The following is a 27312-nucleotide window of genomic DNA, read 5'->3' on the forward strand; positions in this document are numbered from 1 at the left end:
GTATAAAATTAGACGGAGTTTGGTCTGCTGTTTTAATTTCTAGTTCAGTTATGGGGGATAAGAACATAATCAATGTATATAAATGTCATTCAAATTGTTATCTCTTGTTTTCAACAAATGTTATACTGATTTGTGACACATACGAAAATATGTAGTGGGCGTTAAGAAGAGGCTCAGAGTTTGGTCCCATAGGAATATCTACAATTTGTTGAAACAGACAACCTGCGAATTCAACAATTGTTTTGTCAGTGATAGTTTGTCGGCATAATAGTAAAATAACACTACAATGTTTTGAATAAGCATAAAATCAAACAATGCACACAGATGCACATGCTACCGATAATATTAAAGTCTTATAAAAAGAATATCTGTTAAAAGAGTGTTAATGACAGTTCAACGGTAGAAAAAAAAAATCATTTATATGCAAAGTGAGAATAATAGAAGAACCTAAACAAAAACTGAACATTAAAGTTATAAGATACATACACCATGCACATGCAATGTATTTTTGGCGTCCATCATCCCAATACTCAGTTTTTCTTCTAAAAAGATAAATAATTATGAGTAATAATGACATGCTATTGTAGAGTTTCGGTACAGAAAAGACATAGTGCATTCTTGTTCATATTATTAAACTATGGAACAAGGAATGCATACACAAATTTTACTGAGCGTTCAGGTAAACATAGTGTTGTTGCTTTCAATAATTACTTTTACCTGTATTTATAATCTTGATATTGACAAAAGTAGCCTTTTGGTATGTATCGCCGTGGAAAGTGTTGTTTACCTTACAGGTATATGTTCCACTGTTTGTTACATTCAAATTCGTTAGAGTAAAGTTTTCAAATGAACTGACTTGTTGCTTGGGGTTTTCTGTATACCAAAAGTAAGAAGGTTTAGGATTACCATCGCTTTTACAAGCTAAATGTATACTTGTATCTTCGCCCAATACATAGTCCGTTTTATTCTGATAGCTAATAATAGTTGGCATTCTAACTGGATCTGAAAATGTAAGTATCGAGGATGCATGCATGTTAGTATTTAATACTCATACTCTAAATACTATAGATGTTTTGTGTCTTTGCAATTACATATATGTGTATTTTGTTATTCGTTTACACCAACAGTATGCTTTCTAAAACGTTTTCATCGAGTCATTTTAAATCAAAGAATGGTTTTAACAATGCCTCCATAATAAGGAAACACAATTGATATTTCAACCCGCACACACATTCCGAATAAATCAATATTGCTCATCGTAATAAATTCATAGTTAATTGCAAACCTCACTTTAATTTCAGCTTTTTTTCAAGCGATATACATCATGTATCTATACATAGTTGACCTTTTACTTCACAATTCATTTTTTATCAGATAAGTTGATAACTATAATGAACCATCACTCAGGTAGCAGCTGTCAGTGGATCAAACATATTCCATAGACGTTATTTGCCAAGTTGTGACATTTAAAATGGAACGAGCAAAATATCATGTAACTGGTATTTTCTTTTCGTTATATCACTAATAGTGATATGATATATCTGACTGAGAGCAACCTGTACTATTTAATATGGAAGGATTGACAATTTAGACAGGGAACAAAGTGAACTTTTATTATGAAATGAATTACAATCAGTATTTGACTGAATCAAAGGAAAAACTATATTCATTTTTTTTAAATATACTAGTCTATACTTTTGCTTCATTATTGAGGCGTTAAAAATTAAGAAAGTTGAAAAACCTTTAAAAAAATATATTTTCATAGTTTTTCGGTTCAGTTACTATGACAACTGAAAATATATAATGTATTAATAATATGCTTCATCAAACTTAAATCAATAATGGTAGACAGGTTGGCAAAGTCTTGTTTTTTTGTTAATCCATTCACTTGCATGACTCCCATCTTTGAATCGATAATTGAAAAAAAAAATATATGTTGATTTTCGCTAACTGCTGAGTAATTTGTTTTGCCAATTTTTAGTTCGTGGATACAAAAAATTGCTTTCATTTGATTATCTTGTGAAACTGTACTATTATCTGTTTATTTAACAAAGAATATGACAACATGTGTTACACTTTGTACACATGGTTTTGAAAGATATACAAAAAAACACTGATGATCGCTGAGTCGTTAGGGGTCAGAAATAGTCTGGTGACCCATATTTTTATTTTTATTTTTTTAAAGCTCATTGTTTTCACCATCTTATGCTATATCTGTAAGAATTCACCTCAAGTTAAACCATTTATGATCTCCGGGGCAAAGGAACAATGTTCATCCATGAAATTGATTTTCAAAACAAAGCATTTTCTTTGGTTCAAGCATGATTGGTAAATATTAAGGTTCAGGTGCACCCTTTGGCTATAATGAATGCATTTTCACCTCAAAATCTATTCTGGGTACAGAAAAACATGTGCATCAGGAAAAGTTTTAAGGCATAGCATGCCTTAGGTAAATACATTTCAAATATGTTTCTTCTTTAAGAAAAACAAAAACTTAACAGGATTTTGCAGTGCACTTTTTTTTCTTTCTCCAGAAGGTGCCAAAATAAAATAAGTTGGGAAAGAGGTTTGAGAACTTCTCCACAGGTATTAACTGAAGTACGCTGTATTAAATGACATGTACAATACATTGACAATAGATACCTGACAGAAATTGGTGATTTAAACTGTGTACCCAAGTGGACCATATCAAGCGAAACTAAAATGTTTGTGTACTTTATCATATTCTGTAGGGACGGAAAAAAATTTCACTACCCGTTAAGTTTTTATTTTGGCAAACCATATAATGCATTTGAAATTTATTTATCTAGGGCATGATATGCCCTACATAAAGGCAACAGTAGTATACATCTGTTCGAAATTCATTCATCGATTCAGAAAAAAAGTTTGATGTGAAAATGCAGCCATGGTGTCCACATGAACCTTAAATGAACTTTAAAATGACGAAAAATGTATAATGTATATATAATGACAAGAAAACGGACGGACAAAAATTATTTCTACCTGTGGAGTACGTATATGGTCTGACATTTTGTGTTTGTCCAGAAAAAAAATACATTTTAATCAGAAAAAAAGCACAAAGTATAAACGATCGCAAAGAACACTTATATACAATATATTACCGCACTATTTCCATTGCATTGTGTTGTATAAGAAAAACCTTACAAGTAGCGTAGATCAGAAGAAATTCTCCACGATTTAGAATATATTGAAGCACATTGTTATACATTAAGTATGGCTCTACACTTAACCGTAAACACATGAACATCATTAAATGTTCAACCTTTCAATCGTTTCGAGTTCATGCTGTCAATTTAATGGATATTTACTTGATAGTATTTTACATTAAAACATTCAATATTCTATACAAATATCGCTTGAAAGCTCCGCCCACTACCGCTCTTCGTTTGTGTATTGCTGTTGACGAGTGTTGTATGAGCCTGCGTGACCTCAGAATGTGCATTGCAGACGCATTTTAATGACGTATTGTGTGACCTTATGCGAACTTATGATTACTTTTAAAAGAACAACAAGAATTAAACCAATTTTCTGATAACAGACAAACATGAACAGCAGTATGGTCTACGACGACAATCATCGATTTCAAAAATTTGATCGTGTACATGTGTAGTAAAATCAATCATGTCAATGTCAACATGCATGTAAAGTGAGGGGCGTAAAGAGGGGGTATCTATATGGAAGAACACGAAATAGAATTGCCATTTTACGATGAACGAACAATTAAACATTTCCTGAAGGTTGATATTTAAAGCGATTTCACGAAACCCGACGAATAACGAACTTTTTCACAACTGCACGTGAAATAACAATGGCAAAACACGTTACACGAAAATAATCCTTTACCATCCTCTTAAATAAATGTAAAGTTTATTTCAAAATTCAGTGTAAGACAATGTTTTGTTATTTGTTTTTGCTGTTGAAATTAGTTGTTATGTAAAAATAGATAATTATTCACCTTGAGCGATGTATTATTGTTAACATTCGAGATTATTTTTTTGCGAATCCGTCTACAGCTTAATGTGTGATTTTAAAATTACTAGGTGGGCCTCAAAATATTTAAAATTGAAAATAAATGCACAAAAAGTGAGCTTTGTGTCTTTCAAAGCACAACCAATATCCAGAATTAATTCCAAGATAGACAATAACTGTTTATGTAGATTGTAGTTATATGTGTAACAAGTTTGCATTCAAAAAAATAAGGCATATGTAGTGTGTACAAATTGATATAATTGAATTAAATGTCTCTGAGAGTTTCAAATTTTAACTCTGTGTAGTATGTTGAAACTTAAGTATAATCATAATCTATTTATAATTAACTATGATATTTACAAATACAATTTATCTATGTCTCAATGTTAAAGGAATTAGTTCAAGTGATAAATACAGAGTTATAGAACGGGTTACGGCTAAAAAAAAGTGTCATTAGTTTTTTGCAAGAAACACATTTTGATGAAATTATTGAAACCGAAACAAATAGTAAAACAGAAAACAGAATATGATACTTTTTGTAGACATGGTACTATGACTAGTAGGGGCGAAGATATTCTAATTAAAACATCATTAAGCTACAAACTAATTAAAAAATTTATTGATAGGGACGGAAGATTAGTACTTATCTATGTGCAGATAATTAACTTAATTTTTACATTTATTAATGCATATGCACCTAACTATTAAACATCTAGAAATTCTTTTGTTTTAAAGGTCATCGATTATTTCAAAGAACACGGTCTAGAATAATCAATACTTAGGGCGATTTTAATAAAACCAATGGATAGACAATCTATACGTCCATGTGAATTTACTCAGCACGTACACAGTTTAAAATCTAACAAACTGACAGATTTTTGGAGAAACTTAAATGTAAGTAAAAAGCAATTCACATGGATAAGAAGAGTTAGATCACAAGCTACATTTAGTAGAATTAACATGATTTTTATGTTGTCACCTTTTTTACCCCTTGTAAAATTTTGTAAAATAAACCGGCTGTTTTTCAGTCACTGAACACAAAAAAAAATGGGAGTTTTACTTCCTTGGGTTAGAAAAAAAGACTAGTACAAAAACCGAGGAGAATATGGGGGAATAATTTCGGATCAAGAGAAACTTAAAAAAAAAGATTATTAATAAAACTTGTGTAATAAAAAAAAAAGATTGAAGAGAAAATTAAATCAGCGGTACAAAATTAGAAAATAGAGTTAACGAAAATGATAAACTTATATGCGATGGAAAAAATTACAGTGGTGGAATACACACATGGTATCTTTAAAACTGAATTAAATAAATAATCAGGTCTTGATGGACATATGGTAGTATTTTATGATTATTTTGTAAACTGTCAAATATCCCTTCTTAATATATAGATTTTAAACTTTTGTCATATGTTCTTGTGCATCGCTTAAGAAAAGGTACTTCACAAAATCATAAATGAGAATCTAACCGGTTATGTTAAGAATAGATGCGTTTGGTTTAATCTGAGACAAATACAAGATTTAATATACTACTCAGGATGCAATATGTTTTTGTGGATTTTACGAAAATATTTGATTCCTAAGAATAGGATTTTATGCTTGGAACTTTAAAACATTTGGATTTAATGAATCATTTATCAAGTGTGTTAAAACTGTGTAAACAGACGTTCAAACATGTCTCATGAACAATGGGTGGGTATCAGAAAATGTCAAAAATTCACGGACAATCAGACAGGGGTGTCCTTTATCAGCATTGTTGTTGTTTGTTTTGCTGTTGACATTATGGCTTTAAAGTAAAGAAATAGCAACGACGTAAAAGGAATCACTGGCAAGTTAGATGTGAAAAGTCACAGCATTAAGATTTCACAACTAGCAGATGACACAAAATTATTTTATAAAGATAAGAACGATGTAATATCTGCAATGAACATACTAGAAATATTTGGCTCGTTTTCAGGTTTATTGGTAAATAGGAATAAAACCGAGGGATTATGGATTAGGAAATTGGAATCATGTAAAGATAAAATTGCGGAGATGAACTGGGAAAATAAACCTATTGAAGCCTTAGTGGTGTTTTTTGAAATCTTGAATATTTGATGAATAAAATTATTATTTTGTTAACAAAAGGAAACGGACGGACTATAAAGAATGTCAATGCGTCTTTTAATAAAATGATATTGACCTTTTCCTGCTTATTGCATATGCGACCATATGACTGAAACTTAAACGTGATGAATGTATTATTATCAGTTCTATGTTGCGTACCAACAAATCTATTGTAGACAAAGCAAGAATATGTATCATTTTAAAACTGAATTTGCTTGTAAGTCCAGAATTTGTTTGAATCCGATCCTCTTCTTCAAATAAATGAACAAATTCACAGTATACGTGCTAGGAAAAATGTATATGCCGTACTTAGATACGAAGGCATGCCAAATATCCGTGAGAATTGTTATACAAAGTAGCATACATAGAAAACATGCTATAATAAAAAGCTGAATAAATTGGGATTTTTCATCTAAGTGTTCATGCCTCTGCATATCTGTTAAGGGTTAGGAAAACGAGACAGGATTGTTTCCCTTGGCTTACGAAGATGATGCACAAAAGCAAAAAAAGAAATTGGGATTGTTCATCAAAATGTTCATGCCACTGCAATAAACATTCTCTTAAATTATCTGTTTTATAAGGTTCCATAGTGATAGACTAATTTGGAAAAATCATCTGCGAAAATCATTGAACTCGGAGATCCAAAATTCTGACGTATCTGTCAAGGGTGAGGAAAACGAGACAGGATTGTTTCCTTGGGCTAGCGAAGATGATGCACAAAAAAATGTGGATGTGTTTATTTTACGTACCTAAATATTGATAAAGGCATATCATATTTTTTTAAACACAAATTTGATTATATCTAACAAATTCTTTGATATTTGGAGAAAATTAAGTAAATGCAAACACCAATTAAGCATATTGAATACGGTTTTGGTCACACGCTAGAAGGATTTAAGGTACCAAAAAGAATTAAGTAGTGCGAAAGTACATATGTATAAAAAAAATAGTTTTGATTGCCAACTACACAACTCTCCATACCAGACCAAAACTTATACAGAAAGACAAATATAGGTCACTGTACAGCCTTCAACAATTAGAAAATCCTATACCACATTGTCAGCTATAGAAACAAACAAAGTAAAATCATATAAGCGAGAAAACCAACAGCCTTATATATGTATGGTTTAATTTAATGATAACAAAAACAATATTCATACAAAAAAACATTTAGAGATCAAATTACAGTGTTGAATAGGTAACCTTTTAGAATAATTGAAATATAAGGAGATGTGGAATGATAACTTTTTAAAGTATTGATAAATAATATAAACTTGTTTCAAGCCTCGATATCTAACATCACCGTAACATTTTGGATACTCTATTCCGTTTGAACTGCAAGTTAACCTAAATTTGCTAACCAAATATTTGCATCTATCGAAGAATTTGTTAAAGGTTTTCAGTAATTTGTTGTAACGAAATTCCGAACTAAATAATTTACCAGTAATACATGATTACGCTGATTAAAACCAAACAGACACGAGCATAGCAAACGAGTTGTCAAAGTTAAATATTTGACCAACAAGGGAAAATTAATAATAGGGAAAGAACAATCATCCCTTTTATCATAAGTTTTGTAAAAGTTTATGGTGTAATACTGAAATATCTTAATCTAGTTCACTACACTAAAACATTTTTTATGTTAACTTTGATATTCAAATAGGGAAAACTTTACTTGTAGAGAGTTTTGGTCCAATATCTCTGTGTAATATAGATTTAAAAAATTGTTTCATAAGTTCTGTCTCAACGGTAAGAAAAAAAAACTTCTTAAAATTATGAATGAAGTTCAAACTAGGTTTGTTAACAGTAGATTTAATGTTTAAGATGTTTAAGAGCTCTCAGATACATCAATAAATTTAGGGGGCAATTGATAGTAAAAAAATTTGGTGTTATTACATTTGTAGAATTGAGATTTTATACCTTGATAATTTTAATATTTCAGGTTTAGTTAATAAGTTATCAAATAGCTTACAACTATGTACAGAATATATACCTTCAAACATATATCATAAATAATGGTTTGTTATCATAAATTCAAACCATTCATGTAGAATACCGCAAGGATATCCTTTATCAGTTTTACTGTTTGTTTTTGCTGTTGAAATTATGGCAATGAAGTTGGAATACCAAAGTAGTAACAGTAATAACTGTTTACATGAATGAACGAAGTCCCACCATTCAGATTTTGAAATAAACAGATGACATGACAGTATTTAGTGAAGATAGAAGCAAAGTGAAATTTGCAATGATTTGATTTGTTTGCATAGATATGATATGGTATTAGCCACCGGGGTAAAGATGACGACAGTAACTGCATTCACGGTCATCCCAAGATGTCGGATGAAAAAATAGGTCAGTATTTGTATTGTCTGTTAAAGTGTTTCTATATCTATTCTTTACAAATCATCCTAAGTCAGGAATCTGATGTACAGTAGTTGTCGTTAGTTTATGTAATATAGTACGTGTTTCTCGTTTCTCGTTTTGTTTATATAGATTAGACCGTTGGTTTTCCCGTTTGAATGGTTTTACACTAGTAATTTTGGGGCCCTTTATAGCTTGTTGTTCGGTGTGAGTCAAGGCTCCGTGTTGAAGGCCGTACTCTAACCTATAATGGTATACTTTTTAAATTGTTATTTGGATGGTGAGTTGTCTCATTGGCACTCACACCACATCTTCCTATATCTATTGATACGATGTAAATCTATAAAAAGATTCCAACGGAAATCACAAATTACTATCAAATTTAATTTGTATTTACAGAAATATTATTTATCAAGAGAAATGTGCATGAACCAGGAAATTCCATTTGAAAAAGTCGCTCAGATGACAGTAAATCACGATCGAGATGACCGTAACAGCATTAGCTATTCATAACAAGGGTGACCGTACTTGGTTAAAAGATGACCGTAATTTGTAAAGGATGACCGTAATTTAAAAATGATGATCGTAACTTTTATAGGATGGCAATTCTTAGAAACATCCGTATTTATATAACTACTGTTTTGTATTAAATAATTCATCGTGTTGGTATATAACCTTGTTGAGAGAATTATCCTAAAGGTAGAAAAAATAAGACGTGCTTCAAATACATAGTTCACCATATTTTTACGGTAGAAGGTATTTTTTAAAAGAACGGACAACAAGACATGCACATGGACAAGTGGGGGAAAACATGCAACAAAAGCGCGATTAATGACACCTTACAAGTTTTATAAATAAAAAAAAATGCAGTGCACAGCCTCCAACTACAAGCCACAATTTTTTTTAATTTCTGGGATTCCTGTCAATGACAAATGATCAATACACATTTTGAAAAATGCCAATGATAATATTGTCTTTGATTGATACGGTCATCAGCTTTACCCCAGTGATAAGTGCCAATGAGATAACTATTCATCAAGATTATGTGTATTGATCAATAAAAATAGAAAAGGATGACAGTTTGGACAATCATATAAGGATAACATTGTCGGCATTAATTTAGTAGATACCCCCGTGAAAAATGCCAATAACAAAGATGTGATTGAAATTTATTTTTAAATTAACAAAACATGAAAAACAACCCGTCTTTAATAATAAAGGAATACTAATTGTACCCGCTATTAATGTGGCCATATGTACATTCTTGGTAAGAGTTTGCGTTACTTATGTTATAACTAGAAATAAGAAGTTTTTCTTAAGATTAAGAATGGGAAACCAGACAAAGTGAAAATATACCTGATGATAAATCTGTATTAAAAAGTGGGTTTCAAATGGTCGGTTTTAAAAGTGAATTTATATCGCTAGCTGCATCATGGGTATGATAGATTGCCTACTGTAAACTTGAAACCTTCAATCTTTAACCTTTTATATACCTTTTAAATATCTAAAGGTGCCTTATATTCGAATTACATACAACTTGAATTAAACTCATATAAAATTTAGGTTGAACATTGTAAACACAGCTGTTTTTCAAACCACGCCTCTTTTCGGGAGATTTAGAATATTCATAGAATTTTTTTTTGTTTACATACTGGTTCCCAGTTATGATCTCTGTGTTCCATCTCATAGAGGACATAGCTTGGGAATGTTACCAGTAAATGTTCATGTGCAATTTGTTTATATTGAAATCTGTGGTAACCTTTTATTCGAGGTAGGGGTAGTTAAGAAAATTAGTGTTAATTTAAACTGTGAGAAGTTCAGGTCATATTAACGTTGAATATATGCCGCACAGCCCTAGATTTTGACCTTTGAAAAAAATTGTAGTGAATGAACTTTCAATTCTAGGATAAGATTTTATTCAAAACTTCATAGCAAAAGTGTTACAGTTTTAGCCGTAAAAGGAGTTCCTATGGGAAATTGCATTGTCAATATATACAGAAATGCAACCTTTAATGTGTCTAAAAGGTGTTCCGGAATTTTATATAGAAATAATTATGTCGTAGATTATAAGGGGGAACAAATAAACAGTCATATCTATTGTTAATCAACACTATGGGGAATGAATTTACCAGCCCAGTAGTCAGGACTTCGGTGTTGACATTTTTTATGAATTTACTGTTTTCAAAAATACGAATTATCCGAAATGCGAAAGATTTTCTTATCCATGGCATAGATATCCTCAGCTGTATTTGGCACAACATTTTCGAATTTTGGATCCTTTATACTCTTCAACTTTGTATATGTTTAGCTTTCTAACTATTTTGATCTGATAGTCACTGATGAGTCTTACAAAAATGTATGTAGACGAAATGCGCGTCTAACGTATAAATTTATTACCCTGGTATGTTTGATAACTAATTATGACGTTTCATGATAAACCACTTATCTTTGAAAACTAAAACAATAGGGTTATTATACTAGAATACTCAAAATGTATTCTAGTGCACACTATGTTATAATCATAATATTTTAAATATTAAGAAAGCAATGGTTGAAGTGATCATAAGACCAGTCTATGGAAAAAGTGAATCGATGAAAACGTTTCTTTATCACACAGAGATATTGTCTAATATCGATTGTAAATATGCAGACATTCCATGCGAAAAATGAAGTTTTCGGCAACAAAACATTAAGACAATACACACTTTAAAACATATCATTCAAATATAAATACTAATTGAGTTTAAATATACATTCAGACGTTAGTTGTAAGCAAACGTTTATGTAAAATTTGAAGTGCTGTGTTTTCTTATATGCATAAATATACAAATGTCATTTGTTCTAATATCAAGGCGATACTTTTAAAATATCATAGCGGTGTATTTGTTATATCAATATTAGTATTTATTAGAATTAATTTTTTGACTGCTGTATTCATATTTTGACAATTTCACCTATTATTAGTGTTTTGTTCACGCATCAATGTAAATATGACAGAATTTGATGAGACTGTCATACACGTGAGACGTTTAGCGCTATAAAACTATATCTAATCCACCATGTTTAAATTTGAAAATGCCAGCACCGATGAGGTTTAATAGACAATGTCGTAATCAAATAGGTAAGTATCAAAATTATTGTTCACATATAGAACATTTAGCAAATTTTATAATGAACGCACCAAAATAATATATATCTGATATGCTCACAACGCACGCATGGAAGACTTTCTTTATTGGTAACAATGCAACTAACTTGTGACAAAGATCATACTGTCCTCGTTCAGATTGATTCGACACAAAATTACCTGTATTTTTAAATCTCCTTTTTTATACAAATTAGACCGTTAGTTTTCCTGTTTAAATAGTTAAGCACTAGTATTGGTTCCTATATAGCGTGGTGTTCGTCGTGAGCCAAGGCTCCATGTTTAAGAGCCTACTTTGATCCCTTATGGTTTACTTGAAACAAAGTATTACTTTGATGGAAAGTTATCTCATGAACCATCTTCTTATATCTATAAATCTATTAAAAAAATCGCCTTATAAATAACTGCTTTCCAGTTCTCCAAAAAACGTCATTTGGGAGCTGAATCTTTTATAAGTGGAATATGAACTAGCACACTTCTAAAGCTTTGACGGTAACGACAGTTATGATGGTACAAGAACGACCACGTAAAAAAAACACCAAATAAACAGCACTGAACGATCTAAATTTATAAATATAGAAAAGATATATACACATTTCTAACGTCAAAAGACATTTAAATCTCATTTATTCGTTTTCTAAACACTTCTTTTTTAGTATTCATTGAGGAAATGAATTTATAACAAGCGGCACGGACTGCACTAAGAAATGTTCGCGTATTTATACAATCGGTTACTAGTCAAAGACGAAAATAAAATATCTGTGGCAACAATACATTGGAATGCCCTCACGGTCATCGCGATGTAAAAGAGCGTCCACGCGGAGAGCTGATTATATTTATAGAGATATCAATTTACTAACGGGAATAGTCTTTGATATCCAAAAAGAACTGTTTCCTTCTCAATATATTTTTTCTATGTTAATAATAAATACATTGTCTGTTTGACAAGATTTTTTATTTTCGTTGTATCTGTAGTTTTTCAATTTATAGTCTGCGGCTTCTCAGTTGGTATCTTCAAAGTTCGGGACATCCGCATTTGTACATATTTATTTTTATTGGAATATCTATTTTACCCTTTGAATATTCATTGTTATTTGGAGCTGTATTGGATTTGATTGTTTGAATGAATGTTTTTTGTTTCTTTTACGTAATGATATGTTTTGTCTATTTCGATATTAACCATGTGGATAGGCTATATCAGTGTAACCTCAAAGGCGGATCCAGCAGTTTTAAAAAGGGGGGTTCCAAACCCAGGATAAAAGGAGGGGGGTTCCAACCAAATGTCCAAATGCATTGATCCCCCTGGATCCGCCACTGGACCAATATTAGAATCTAATAGGCCGGTAGGCTATTTACAACCGCATTTAAATTTCGCCATTGCATCATCACTTCAAATAGAATTACTCGGTTAAGGTATGTGATTGAAAACAATAGACTGAACAGGTTGTTAACACTTTCAACTATCAATAAGGTCAAGCAACATTTTCGAAATGATAAGTTCATGTAAGCGTTAATTTTGTTACAGATACCACATTTTAGCGATATTGATCCTCAAACATAAAGCCGATCATGAAAGTTTGTGAATTATGTTTGCATATTTTTTTTAATGCATTGTGACGTGTCATCGTGTTCATTTTATATTACAAAACTATAGCAGTTATATTAGAAAAGTATCGCATTCATGAAATTTTGATGTTAAATAATCATCGCTATGATATAAGACAAACATCGCAGTGATATAATAAAATATAGCAGTATCTTTGACTTATGGGTGATTTTAGCTTAGCAAACAATTGAATTCATCTCAATTGCATTGCTACATGGTATTTATTGAATGTGTACATTTACAAATGAAAAATCGTGCGATTATTTTTCATTTATTCAACAATTCAATTTTCTCGTTTAGATACATCTTGCTTGTTATTACATAACATAATCTATGGAATTTATACAGCAGACGTATGTCGTGTTAAATGTCATCCTGTTTTAAGAAAAAAAAGTCATTCCTTTATACCGAAAAATCTGCCTTTCTTCGTACAAATGCTAACATTCGTCTGAAATTTCCCACGATGCAACTCGTTGATAGAAGACAATATCGCTCGTTGATATAAAAAAAGGTTTTATCTATTCGCTTCTGCCATAGACTGAAGACGGTGGGAAGCTTTTCCCGAATAAACTGTTATGACTCTAAGAAAAAGGATCGAAGTATTTATTACCTTAGTATTTTTTACAAAAACTATGTTAATTACAAAAGAAGTATTTTCTAGCTTCTTTTGCGTAGAGATTATAGTACTTTGCATGTGTCTTTGCTTTGTGGTTTGTCATTAATATATCTATAAAGGTATACTTACAGAAGACCTCTATTGGTTCTGTTTCTACATACATATCTGGCTCTGCCATTGACGAATTAACAGCACAGCGTATCACTACATTGTTGTCAGCAGCTGTTATTTTGAACGTTAGGATACTTGTTTGATAGAAGGAGCAATTTTTATACACCTCCGATTTTAATGTTGCATAGACTTTTTCATGCATATGAACTATCTTTCCATTACGATACTTTTGAAAGAAATGTATCCCTTTCGGATTCCCAACGTCTCCTGTACAGACAACTGTTATGTTATCACCTTCAACTATTCCTTGTGCTGTTGTCGATTTTGGAATATAATATGTCGTTGTTCTAAAGCTGGTTGAAATATCCTCTTGCAAAAGGGAAGATGTTGTATTAGGACCAGGAGTTGGTATCTTAAAATTGTTAGATACAGATGCAGTGTTCTGTTTTCCCGTCTCTGAGGCAGATACAGTCTCATTTTCAGTTGATGTTACTACAGTAGAAGGTGACGCAGAGCTATAATCTATATTTGAAGTTGAGGACACGGATACATCTGCTGGTGTGTGAAATAATGAAACGCTATCGGGTTTTGAAGGTGGTACTATGAAAATAATTATATAACAATATTAATTCAATTAATTCATTTTAATTATAACATGTCTTCGATAAAAAAAAAAAAAAAAGCAAAGGTGAAACATGTCTACGAAACGAAATGTAGGTATTCAAATTATATAGTTGTAATGACTTTCAAAACTCTTCTTAAACCTTGTAACAGTAAGAATTTATCAATTAATGGAAGAATTTATCAGTTAATGTAAAATTTATCAATTGATGTTATACATACGTAAACGAACACATTTTTGCTTTTTGTTGATTGTACTGTATTGCTGGTTATTTTTGCGAGATGTTTATTTTCGCTTATTTTGGATGATCGGGAAAAGAAAATTATGTACACATTTATATTTACATTTGGCACTTTTTAAAAAAAATAAGCGTTTTGCATAGGATCACTTATTCAGGTCAATAACAATATGTTAGTTTCAACAACAAAAATGCCAAAGGGAAAGTAACATATATCACTTGTATTCAGATATCGCAGATCAAATTTATTCGTTCATTGTGTAATCATACGTTTTTTGATTGAGTTAAGTCTGCCTATTGATATTTTATCGTATGTTTTTTTATATTGTGATGTTATGCTATTGTTTCAGAAAAAGGGAGAAGGTTTGGATCCATTAAAACGTTTAATCCCGCTGCAAATGTTTGCACCTGTCCTAAGTCAGGAATCTGATGTACAGTAGTTGTCGTTTGTTTATGTAATATATACGTGTTTCTCGTTTCTCGTTTTGTTTATATAGATAAGACCGTTGGTTTTCCCGTTTGAATGGTTTTACACTAGTAATTTTGGGGCCCTTTATAGCTTGTTGTTCGGTGTGAGCCAGGGCTCCGTGTTGAAGGCCGTACTTTAACCTATAATGGTTTACTTTTTAAATTGTTATTTGGATGGAGAGTTGTCTCATTGGCTCTCACACCACATCTTTCTATATCTATATATGTATTTTACAATATTACTGTCAGGTTTATATACCCTTATTACATGTAGTAGGTGTTAATTATAATAAGAGTGTAAGGAAACTACCCTTATTCATTTGTGTCAAACTATACAAGAGTTGTAAACACTCATAATATATTTGTAACCTAATTAATAAGTACATTAAAGATCAGTTCAATTTCGTAAATAATAAACCCTAAAATTTACAGGAAGTTTGGGGTACAGGACGTTTTAATATCTGTCAATATATGCAAGTCAACAGCTTTTAATTATTAACGGATTCAGAATATGATTAATAAATAAGTCGTCAGTAATGTAAAAAAAGCATTTAACCACAGCAATACACATTGGATTGTGAAGTTTTAACACTTTATAACTAGAACAATTTCGAAATGCTTAAAAATATTTAATTGGGATTTAAGAATCCAAAATAAAAACCTAATATTTTCGTATATTTCGTTTAAAGAGGAAAATTTTACAAACTCAAAAAAAAACTTGCTATATGATATCATGTCAATAATTGATCATTAGCTTCGCGTTAGGAATTTTAACGTTTTGTCATGTGTATTGTTGATTTTCCAACCGTATATTTAAAATAAACATGATATATGTATCATTGATGAGACCTGATATATAACCTTTGTATGGGATAAATGGACACAAAAAAGTGGCTACCTCCGTCAACCAAGTCATGTGATGTCTTACTTAGTTATATATGTCTTCAACGATTAAAGATTCTATCTCACTCACTTCGAAAATAATCTAAAAACAACAAATATAAATGTCCTTAATTAATATGTTCTGCCATTCCTTTAAAAAAAAATTGTTAATTAGATAAGGTGATCAACATGGACAGAAATACTTTGAATCTTTGATGATGCACGCATCATACATGTCAGTGCTGAAGATTAACACATACTGGTAAAACAACCTGTATCACATTGGGAATATGGTTTTGATAATTACCATAAAAAAATCTCTTAAAGAGAAATTGTTCTCTTTCGAATCATAACTCACATCAATGTATATGTTGTTTTTCATTGACAAATAAACTATGGCAATGCAAAAAGTAAAATCACAAAAATACTGAACTTAGAGGAAAATCAATTCGGAAAGTCCATAATCACATGGCAAAATCAAATAACAAAACACAACAACAACGAATGGACAAGAAGTGTCATATTGAAACATCAACACAAACATGTTGGTCGAATAGGTCAGATGATTAGTTAAAAGTTACAAATAGTTACGCCTACTAACAAGGAAGTTATAAAAAACAAGAGTCCCAAATGGTGAAGTTGAAATCATCGTAAATTTTACGGACGCCATCACGAGTTGGTAGACGGTTATGGAATAACCGTTTCACAGATGATATTGGATATGTTTCTTATGTCAAAACTACAATACACTTCCTTTTAAACGAATGTGACTTAACGAATTAAACTATTACCGAATTTGTTATAACATTAGTAACACGAAGGGTGGCACTTGTGGAGCAGGATCTGCTCATCCTTCAGGAGCACCTGAGTTTACCCCAATTTTGTGGTGGGGTTCTTGTTGCTTAGTCTTAAGTTTTCTATGTTGTGTCCTCTGTACAATTATTTGCCTGTTTGTCTTTTTATTTTAACCATGGCGTTGTCAGTTTATTTTCAATCAATAAATTAGACTGTCCTTCTGTTATCTTTCGTCTCTCTTAACGCAACGTTTTATTTGGTTGATATGCTTTGGGGAATTCAATTGGCGTTTTCTCCACTAAACTACATGTATTTGAAATGAGATGCATGGCAGTAAAATAAATAGTGACGATATATGTCTTGTAATTGACATCCACGATGAATGATCTTGTGTGACCTTAAATTTGAGGTTGACTATACATTCAAGTAAATCGACTTTCTAGATTATGACCTTGGTTAAAAACCATACCCGTTTAGCATCAAGCCATCAAGTCTCGCATTGGGTTGGACAAATCATATGGCCATAAAAATGTTGATAAAACATTTTGCTATAAGATGACGAATGATTGCGACATTAGAAATAGCTCGTCATACATCTTTTCATAGATAATTCAGAGTGCCGGGTAAATATACGACATAATATGTATCTGTGTGATGAACAAATGCGGAATTCAAAACATAAAGAGAATTTGATAACAACATCGGCTGGTGCCATTTCTCTGGATTAATCGAAATACTTAATATAGTTGGTTAACCTGCTTGGATGGTCTTCTTATAATAATACCGACAACAGAAATATGCATAGCGTACATCATGTTGTAGATAATTAAAATTAAAATTAAAGACATAACAGGTACTGTGAGTTCATTCGTAGGATTTCGAAGGTAAATACAAAACACGACTTTAAATAAATGGTTTATAATGATTTTTTTGGCAAAACCACGAAATTAAGTTTCAACGAAACGCAATTTTTCTTCAACAAAATAATATTGTTATCCATGAAAATAAATGAATCCACAGTGTAAGTGGGATTGTCAAACACGCGTTCAATGGACTAAAAAAGGTAACCAGACACTGCCTTTTCTTTTCTGTCTATTCCTGGAAACCAAGTCTCATGTGATTAAAAAGGGACCCATGACAATCCTTCCATTTTTGCATGATCATATTGACTAAGCCTGATGTGCTTTATAAGTGATCCAGTGTATCCCTACATTCTCACATGTTTCTAGATACCTGGTTCCAAGTGTTTTAAACATTATCAATATTTCCCATATTTTTTTGTTTGTTCTTTGACACACGGTCACATTTCTAAATAGGAGATATACGCTAGCTGTCCTTTCCTACTTCATCTTGCTTCTACAGACCAGTTCTCATGTGATAAATAGGGAATCCAGGATTTCCTTAATGCAGCCTTTTTTATATGTTCATAGAGATTTGATCCCATGTCTTCAGTAGCTATATATAGGGAGTCCAGTCTATTCCATCCTTTTTCTCTTTTTTCTAGACACCAGACAAAGTTTATACATCCATTGAGCATTGTTGAGGGAGAACCAATTTCGGTTACAAACTAAAATCGAAGGAAACACATCAACCATAAAACGAATACAATAAAACAAACAGAAATACTTAAATGCAACAAAAAACACGCGACAATGCAACACACACAGAAATGAAAAAGGATTTCCCGTCTTTTTTTAGTTATTCCTGGCTATTAACATGTACATTGTGAACGGAACCGGTCCCAAATAAAGGCTCGAAGAACTCCAATTGAGCTTAACTTGTTTCTAGACCTTATCCTTTATTGTGAGTGGTGATCCAGATCCAACTCTCTCCCTTTTCACGTTTGTTCCTTGGTCCGATATTTTCTAAGGAATCTCCACTTTTTCGTTTTTACTAGACATTCGGTTTTATTCGTTAAATATTAGATTTATGCTAGATAAAATTATTCGTTCCTTCGTGTTGAATTGTGCGTTTTCGTCCTGTTTCGCTTGTTCGTATTGAGCTGCTCCCAAAGAACCATTAAAAGAACTAAATTGATTCACTCCACTCAGAATTTTGGGGAGAGCTGGTGCCCTTTACCTGATTACCTGTGTAAAGAATGTAAACTAGACCTAACACAAATAATTAATCGATTTTTCAACAATAACACACACACAAAAACTGTTTCACGGCCTTTTACATTGACATAATGTTAAGTTCAAAATCACATTTGGAATCCTAGATTTTCATAGTTTGCTCTTTTAACTTTTACTGGTACAAGAATGAGACAAAATGTCTTTTACATTAGGCAGGGCGACATATGACCTTGAATTGGTCGTACTGTGACATATAGCTGTTAACGACTTTATAATCTGGTCTGTGCTGTTTGCTGGTGAATATCTTATTAGCAATAATACTACACCTTCTTATTTCTCAGGTAAAGAAAGCAAAAACTACGTTTTGTAAAGGACAAAGGGTATTGTTTGCCTGTTGCCTCTGTTCCTGTAAAAGTTACTACAGACCATTTATCTACAAAATTAATATAAATCTACCTTTCAAACTATTAGTTTGACTTTCCCTCTGGTACCTTTCGTCCCTCTTTCATTCAAACTAGAACTGAAATTTTGTTAACCTGAAGAAGCAAGACTCGTCTTCTCCCTTTCTGCATGCAAAATTATACAGAAACCATATAATTTCAAATCAGTGCAGTGAAAGCAAGAATATCAGTGACACCGGAAGCTACATGGTGTACAGCGAATGTATTCAATGGAAAATTAATAGAAACCCTATATTTTTCGAATCAGTCACAAGTTCGTTTAACATTATTTACCAGAAATGAATATTTTAGCCAGAATAATTGGAACATTTGCTTATAATATAACTATATTTTATTGGAATGGTTGTTGACAGTAAGTAAGTTGTCTTCTTAAATTATTCATTTTTTCATCAAGAAAAGATATGATATCGTGAGCTTGAGTTATTGCTATGTGTTTGATTTTATCTTGATTGCTGATAAAGACGTATTTATCAATTTTATGACATTGTTTTGACTATGAATTGAAAAACTAGAAGAGTCAATCTTTATTTGTTTAAAATGATAAATAATTGTAATTGATGTAGCTGGATATAAATTTATTTTTTTAGACATGACAAAAGAAAACGCAGGAACAACTGAAATATTGTGAATATTTGTTGTTATGCCCCACCTACGATAGTATAAGGGCATTATGTTTTCTGGTCTGTGTCTCCGTTCGTTCGTTCGTCCGTTCGTCTGTGCGTCCGTTCGTACCACTTCAGGTTAAAGTTTTTGGTCAAGGTAGTTTTTGATGAAGTTGAAGTCTCATCTACTTGAAACGTAGTACACATGCACCCTATGATATGATCTTTCTAATTTTGATTCCAAACTAAAGTTGTGACCCAAATTTCACGGTCCACTGAACATAGAAAATTATAGTGCGAGTGGGGATCCGTATACTATGGACACATTCTTGTTTGTTATTATTTTAGAGTAAAATGTTATTTATTCGGAATGACATCAATCAATCAAGCATTTATTTTCAAAGAAGTGAATTCGTTATTTTGCCGAATTTGAGAGAGTGAAATTTGATAAATTTAATTTTGAATAGTACTACGGTAATGTAATTATAAAAGAATAAAATAATTACTAATATACCAGACGTATAACTAAATAGGAAAACAGCTAACAATATTTGAGATACATATGATCGTTTTAAAACTGTTAGTCAAAGTGTACATTTATCACACATGTGTTTCAATTTGTTGCAATGCAGTTATATCTAAACTTGAAGCTTAAATCATTTCTAAAATTAAGCAGTCTAATGCTACATGTATACATGTATGCATAATTAAACAATTAAATATCAATTAACTGTATGTAATGAAACAAAAATAAAAGTTTTAAAAAATCCTACCATCATGAATTTATTAAAGCAGTGTACAATTTAACAAAGTCAATCACAAAGCTTCAAAAATAAAGAAATAAATTAAATTAGACTTGCTTTTGAAATATAAATGTTATTGCTGGTGCCGGAAAAATAACTATTTCTAAAAAAAAAAAAGGCAATAAATCGGACTGAATTATGATATTCTAACCGGAGGCGGCAAAATAACCGCTTTTAAATAATATATATATATATATAATATACTACTCTACCTTGTATTGATATTCCAATTGCTTCTGACTCTGTTATTATATTTGGATAGTCTACTGTTTTAACTAATAATTTATATTTATACAGTCTTGAATGTTTACAATTTAGGTCGTCAAAGCTCAATGAAACGCTTTTTGATGATTTATTAACTGACGACAATGATGCATTCCCAAAAAGAACTGTTCCATATGGTTTTAATTTGGAACCAAAATCAGGGTCAAAATATGCTACATTCTCAAAATCACGTAACGTCATATTAGTTGCCAACATCCACACTGAAATAAGATGATCTCCATGATCAAGCGTCAAATTACAAGTTAACATCGTGCCGTTTGTTCCAATTTTCTCTGTGATATTTCCATTGATTTGTACCTGTCGTGCCACTGTGCCTGCAATAAAATTAAATGTTTTTCTTTCAATTCGGTTAACGCTTAAAAAATTGTAGTTATCTGTCAATCAGAATATTTTAACGTTTTTTTATCATTTTATGATACATGTATGTAATTTTATAGTTGATGTTGGTCGTGAGGTCGCTCGACACACGAAAAACTTTTAATCCATGCTTCTTTGTTTTCCTGTGTAAGCGACTGATCTTGGTATGAAATTTGCAATGTTCTTGTCGTGTTTCTGTGCACCTGCAAGATCTCAGATTCTATTGCTTGTGTTTGTTCCGCTCAGACTTTGTTTTCAAAGTATCGTTTTCAATGGTATGTTCTGTTTATTTCTGTTTATATTTTAAGCAATAGCGATGTCGGTTTCTGTTCGACTTGTGTGATTTAAATGTCATTAAATACTTTGAGTTTATTGTTGTTAAAAGGTTTAGGTGTAGACTCAAGAGGCTGATAAAAATGCATATCAAATAAGGCAATTTTATTTTGTTTATCCCTACAATTTTGATTTAGTGTACTATCGTTTCTACCTGCCACCTACAAAGATCACTTGTACTTTTTTTTGCAATAAATTGTTCATTGGTATTTAACAAAAGCTACAATTCCCATTTGTCTTTAGCTTTTTACGTAATTGATGTAATGATTATGTACCTCACTATTGCAATTTTGTAAATATAGACAATACAATTCTCATAGGACCTCCCATTGTGGCTAAATCTGTGCCATTTTTACTTTGAAGTTTCGGGAGAAGTAATGTCCAAGAACTGAAAGTTGATATGCACTACTAATTATTCAAAGGTCAAAATATATGGCTGTGCGGGATGTTTTCAACTTTAATATGTCCCGAACTTTTTGTTTAAAAAGTTTTAAAGAGTTTAAATTTGTACTAAAATATCAAACTACCCCTACCTCCAGTATTGGACTTCCTAAGAATTAAACTGTAGGCGCTTCCCTTTTTTTCTATACTGGTAACATATCATATATCTCCCAAAATAGTCGTGGTTTGATTATCAGCTACATTTACAAATTGCAACCTTTATGACTAAACAAGTCATTCAAATTGATCAAGCATATATATATTGTACTTTGTCTCATAAACACAAACTCAAACACCTATCAGGCAGATCGGTGTTTCTTTATCTCGAAAATAGATAATTACTTTCGAATTTCATTAAAGAGACATTTGCTGTCAAATCCATGTTCACCAATTAGAATCAAATGTTCATATCCTATAACTTATAACATACTAAAACGTATATCCAAATTATGAACAGTCCATTATATACAATTAACAATGCATTGAATATGTATCCACATTTCAGTCTACACACCAGTTTATTAAACATCGAGATGACCTCCGAAGATTGCTGTCGGTCATATAACCTGGTATACACATAAATAGAAATTTGTGCAATTTGATTTTTCTAGGTTTGTTTGATTTGGTATTATAGGTCAAACATATTTTAATTATCGTGAACGAACATTGCTGCAAAAAAGCGACTTATTATTTCTTTTCTTTACTTTCATTTATAATTGAACAAAATAAATTCATACTTTATTTTTATATGTCGTAAAGGAAAACTACACCGTAGAAATTTGAGATCAAATATGATAAAATAGCTCTAATTATATGATTTCAGATAAGAAAAAGAATAAAAAGTGTCACGAGACCCGTTTCTTGCTACATAATAAAATACGTAAGTTCCTAACACATAATATTGTAAAAGTTAACTTTATTTGCATTATCTGCCCTTACATTTGAGTTGCCTTCACTTATATTGCAAAGTTGGAAAAAATTGAAACAAACAAAAGTTTTCTGTTGGTTTTTTTTTTAATTACAACCACAAATATATTAAAACATGTCATTTTCTATATTGAAATGAAAAGTCTTACGCATGAATTACCTACTACTTTCAAAATTTGCATATTTTATAAAAGATCTAGACCGATTGATTTCTGGTATTTCAAAATCCAAGATGGAGGGAGACACCCTATCTACCTTAAGAATAAGAAGTTAAACCCTAAACCAAAGAGGACTTTACAATTCCCTTCTTTGCTAACGAATCTGAGAAAATTTGATTATAGCATTAAATGTCGATTACAGAGAGAGTACCCCAAATAGGAAATAAAAGCAATGGCAAAGTGCATGATAAGGAAAATGAAACAAATTGGCACTATGTTGTAAGAATTATGAGATGGTTTCGTTTCTTTATGACAATTGGTATATGAGCGGAGTTATGGATACAAACTAATAAAGGCAACAGTAGTATACCGCTGTTCAAAACTCATAAATCCATGGACAAAAAACAAAAACGGGGTAAAAAACTAAAACTGGGGGACACGCATTAAATATAAGAGGAGAACAACGACACAACATTAAAAACTGTAACACACACACACACACACCAACACACACACACACACACACATAGAAACGGACTTAGCATTAGACAAAATCCTATAAGAATAACAAATATAACATCAAAACCAAATACATGAATTTGGGATAGATAAGTACCGTGACACGTCATATAGTAAACAAACGACACAACGGAAACACATCGTTAAAATGTAACACACACAAAAACGAACTATAATATAACAATGGCCGCTGATCATAGATACCAGGATTACATTTTTTATTTACGCCAGACGCGCCTTTTGTCTACAAAAGACCCATCAGTGACGCCCGAATAAAAAAAAAAAAGTTTTAAAATACCAAGAATAAAGTAAAGGACCAAATTCCGATTTTTGTTGGCCAAATACAGCTCAGGTAATCTATTCCTGTGGTAAAAAAAGCCTTAGTATTTCAAAAATAGACTTCATGTTATTATACCTCCACTTTATCATAAGTTTGGAGGTAGACATATGCATAAAATGTAGTTGATCTTGTATTCAAATATACTTTCGCTAGCGAAAAACTATCCATGAACAAAAAAATTAAGTTGAATTATTTGGCTCGTTATTTATGTTAATCTTAAAACATTTTATCAAAAGATAAAAATCAATAAAAAAAAATGCATGAGTTATAAAAATAGATTTGATTTTTGAAACTCTTATTTTCATAATACTATATGTTCCTGTAATATCCAATGATAACAACTGAAAATCTCATAATGGCATGTTCATTCGGAATGACTCGGCTAATTAATAATGACCAGGTGTAAGTCTGTATTGGACTGTATTTGTCTTTATTGATAAATGTGTTTGTGGATAACAGTGGTAGCATTTGGACTTTATTCAAGGACAAAAAAGTAAAAGTATATCAGCCAAATACATCTCCCACTTTTTTAATATAATGAATATGATTTACTAGCTCTGGGATCAGATGCTGATGAACAGTTTACACACAACGGGAACATACTTGAAATTCAGCATTGTTTCTATTCCATGTGACTATCTCAGCAGTGTTGCTTCTAGACCCAGTCTTTCAAAACGTTTTCGACTGATTCAAAAAATACCAAGAAAAAGTATACTGTCATAGATATCCGAAGATGTGGTATCAGTGCCGATGAGACAACTCTCGATCCAAGTTATAATTTGTAAAAGTTAATCAAATGGGTCAAAGTACGTCTTCCACACGGAACCTTAACATAGGTTCAATGGACAAGAAAAAACCTGTTCAACTACTTTAACAAGGCGAAATGAAAGCTTTGTGTTGTATCCAGTAAATTATACATTTGTGTTCTAGTCTTAGCATGTGAATTAAAGTTTATTTTATATATTTTACATTAAAAACTTAGAAGGGGCTGAAAAAAAACAGTCACCAAGAGAGTCCCAGACACTGTACATAAGTTGACTGCTTCACCATTAATTCCACGAGGTAATATGTCGTAGTTAACTAGAAGTAACCAAAAATTAATTCTTGTATTACCTTCTATTGTCGGGAAATTACTATGCAATTATTATTTGTGCTCTTGTACACACTATATCTTTTTCTATGTCATGTCTCATTTTCTAGGTAACAGGTGCTATACTTAAAGAGCTGAATAGATGATATATAACCAGAATTGTATTTTGAAACCAACTGTGCTTCTCTGGTGATCACTTTCCGTCTATTCATATGAGACTCCATAAAAAACTTAAGACAGTAAGAAATCATTATCCATTAACGTGTTTTTTGTCTATTTAAAGGATATTCTCTTATTGACAATTTCAAACTTTTTTCTATGTTGAACACATCTAGCTGAGCTTCAGATAAAGGATAAAGCAGATACATGTCTTATATCATGACTAACATAAAGAAATTGACAATGAGGGGAGGCTAAACACGAAAATTCACGGCAAAAATGATGATTCGTATTCTTCAATTATGAACTTTCCATTTCGGTGTAGCAACATTCTAGCGGCACCTATTTAAAGTTATATGTATGTAGTTGCCAGTTGGTACGATATGCCGGTGCTTGTTTTTCCTATAATGATTTCCACGAGTAGGTTGACCGTTATGGAATATCTGTATAAATAAAGGCAACAGTAGTATACCGCTGTTCAAACTCATAAATCCATCGACAAAAAACAAAATCGGGTAACAAACTAAAACTGAGGGAAACGCACCAAACAAAAAGTATCACAGATGACGACAAATCTGTTCAAAAAATTTCAATCCAACCTCCTTTTTACTAAATATGTTCGATCCAATAAGAATGATCTCAGGGCTTGTACCAACATATGCAACATGATCGTGACAAAATTTGGAGAAGGATCTTTACCATTTCCGGAGCACCTGAGATCACCCTAATTGTTTTTGTATTCGTTTTGCTCAATCTTTAGATTTCTTTGTTCTGTTTTGTATAAGATTTTGTCAGTTTGTATGTCCTTTTTTTAACAAATACATTGTCAGTTTATGTTTCACTTGGTATCTTTCGCATCTATTTAAAACACCGAAAACAGGAAATTATTAAGATAAAATCGGACAAAATTAAAAGAAGAACCATGGATAACACATTCAAAGAAAAAGGATTAAATCATTGTAATATCAATATAGAGAAAAACACATGAATTAAAAAGAAAGAAGGAAACGAATGTGTAAACAAATGTCGTATCCTTATATGTTTAAAGATTCAGATTTTAACCAATCTTTAAAATTCAAAAAATATTTATTTTCTAAGAATACCTGCATTGTCAAAGTTACAAGCATATGTGAGCCCCGAAATATGGAAAACAAAACCATGATATAACAAAAAATATTGACATACATTCAATAAAAAATTTCAGTTAATTTCAAATACATAAAAAGAATTATACTGGATTGCCCTCGACCCCCATGGTTTAGATAAAAGAAAGTATTAAACTGTGTAATGATCAATAATATATTAGAGAGTCTCTGTTACTATAATAACAGTTTAAAACGTCCATAAAACAAATAACAGCTTAATAGTGAGTTTACATATATTTCCGAAATAACAATACACAAAAGTTTAAAATGCCTGAAAGATGTCAACAGAAAATATCTTCCCCCTGTGTGTGTGGAGAAATACTATCTGTTTTATATATTATAATCAATCCTATCATAGTTGTATCCCACCCATACATAGCTCTCTAAACCATTAATAAACTAACCGTTTAAAATTACAAATATGACGAGCAGACCAAACGGTTGATTGTTCAAACCTTTCATTTTTTAAGACAACTGTGGAAATAAATGGTGTCAAGTTACATCACGTCCGCATTCACTGTGTAAGTACAAAATTAATGTGATATATGTATTTATTCCGGTGTACACAATTAATGATGTAGTATGACGAACTTTGATCCGATCAACCATATTATATTAAGTTATGTTATATATAAAAAAAAAAATTGCCTACTGTTAAATCTAGAGGACACTGTATTA

The 27312-nt window shown here is 31.4% G+C and overlaps 1 protein-coding gene across 1 annotated transcript; it reads right to left on the minus strand.

The window, feature by feature from the left end:
* Positions 1 to 471: 471 nt before the first annotated feature.
* Positions 472 to 27142, minus strand: LOC134726122 (uncharacterized). The gene is made up of 5 exons (XM_063590519.1): positions 27039 to 27142; positions 21093 to 21479; positions 13953 to 14534; positions 718 to 1002; positions 472 to 542 (listed from the first exon to the last, which is right to left on the minus strand). The coding sequence occupies exons 1-5, from the start codon at positions 27094 to 27096 to the stop codon at positions 472 to 474; spliced, it is 1383 nt and encodes a 460-aa protein (XP_063446589.1). The 5' UTR covers positions 27097 to 27142.
* Between the last annotated feature and the right edge of the window lie 170 nt (positions 27143 to 27312).

Source organism: Mytilus trossulus, chromosome 7 (genome assembly GCF_036588685.1).
Source record: "Mytilus trossulus isolate FHL-02 chromosome 7, PNRI_Mtr1.1.1.hap1, whole genome shotgun sequence".
Lineage (NCBI taxonomy): Eukaryota > Metazoa > Mollusca > Bivalvia > Mytilida > Mytilidae > Mytilus > Mytilus trossulus.

Excerpts from the sequence above, each read along its gene's own strand:
- LOC134726122 (XM_063590519.1), bottom strand. The coding sequence starts at position 27,096 with ATGAAAGGTTTGAACAATCAACCGTTTGGTCTGCTCGTCATATTTGTA. Across the intron at positions 21,480-27,038 it reads CATATTTGTAATTTTAAACG|GCACAGTGGCACGACAGGTA; the intron begins GTTAGTTTATTA and ends ATTTTATTGCAG. Across the intron at positions 1,003-13,952 it reads AGAACCAATAGAGGTCTTCT|ATCCAGTTAGAATGCCAACT; the intron begins GTAAGTATACCT and ends TTACATTTTCAG.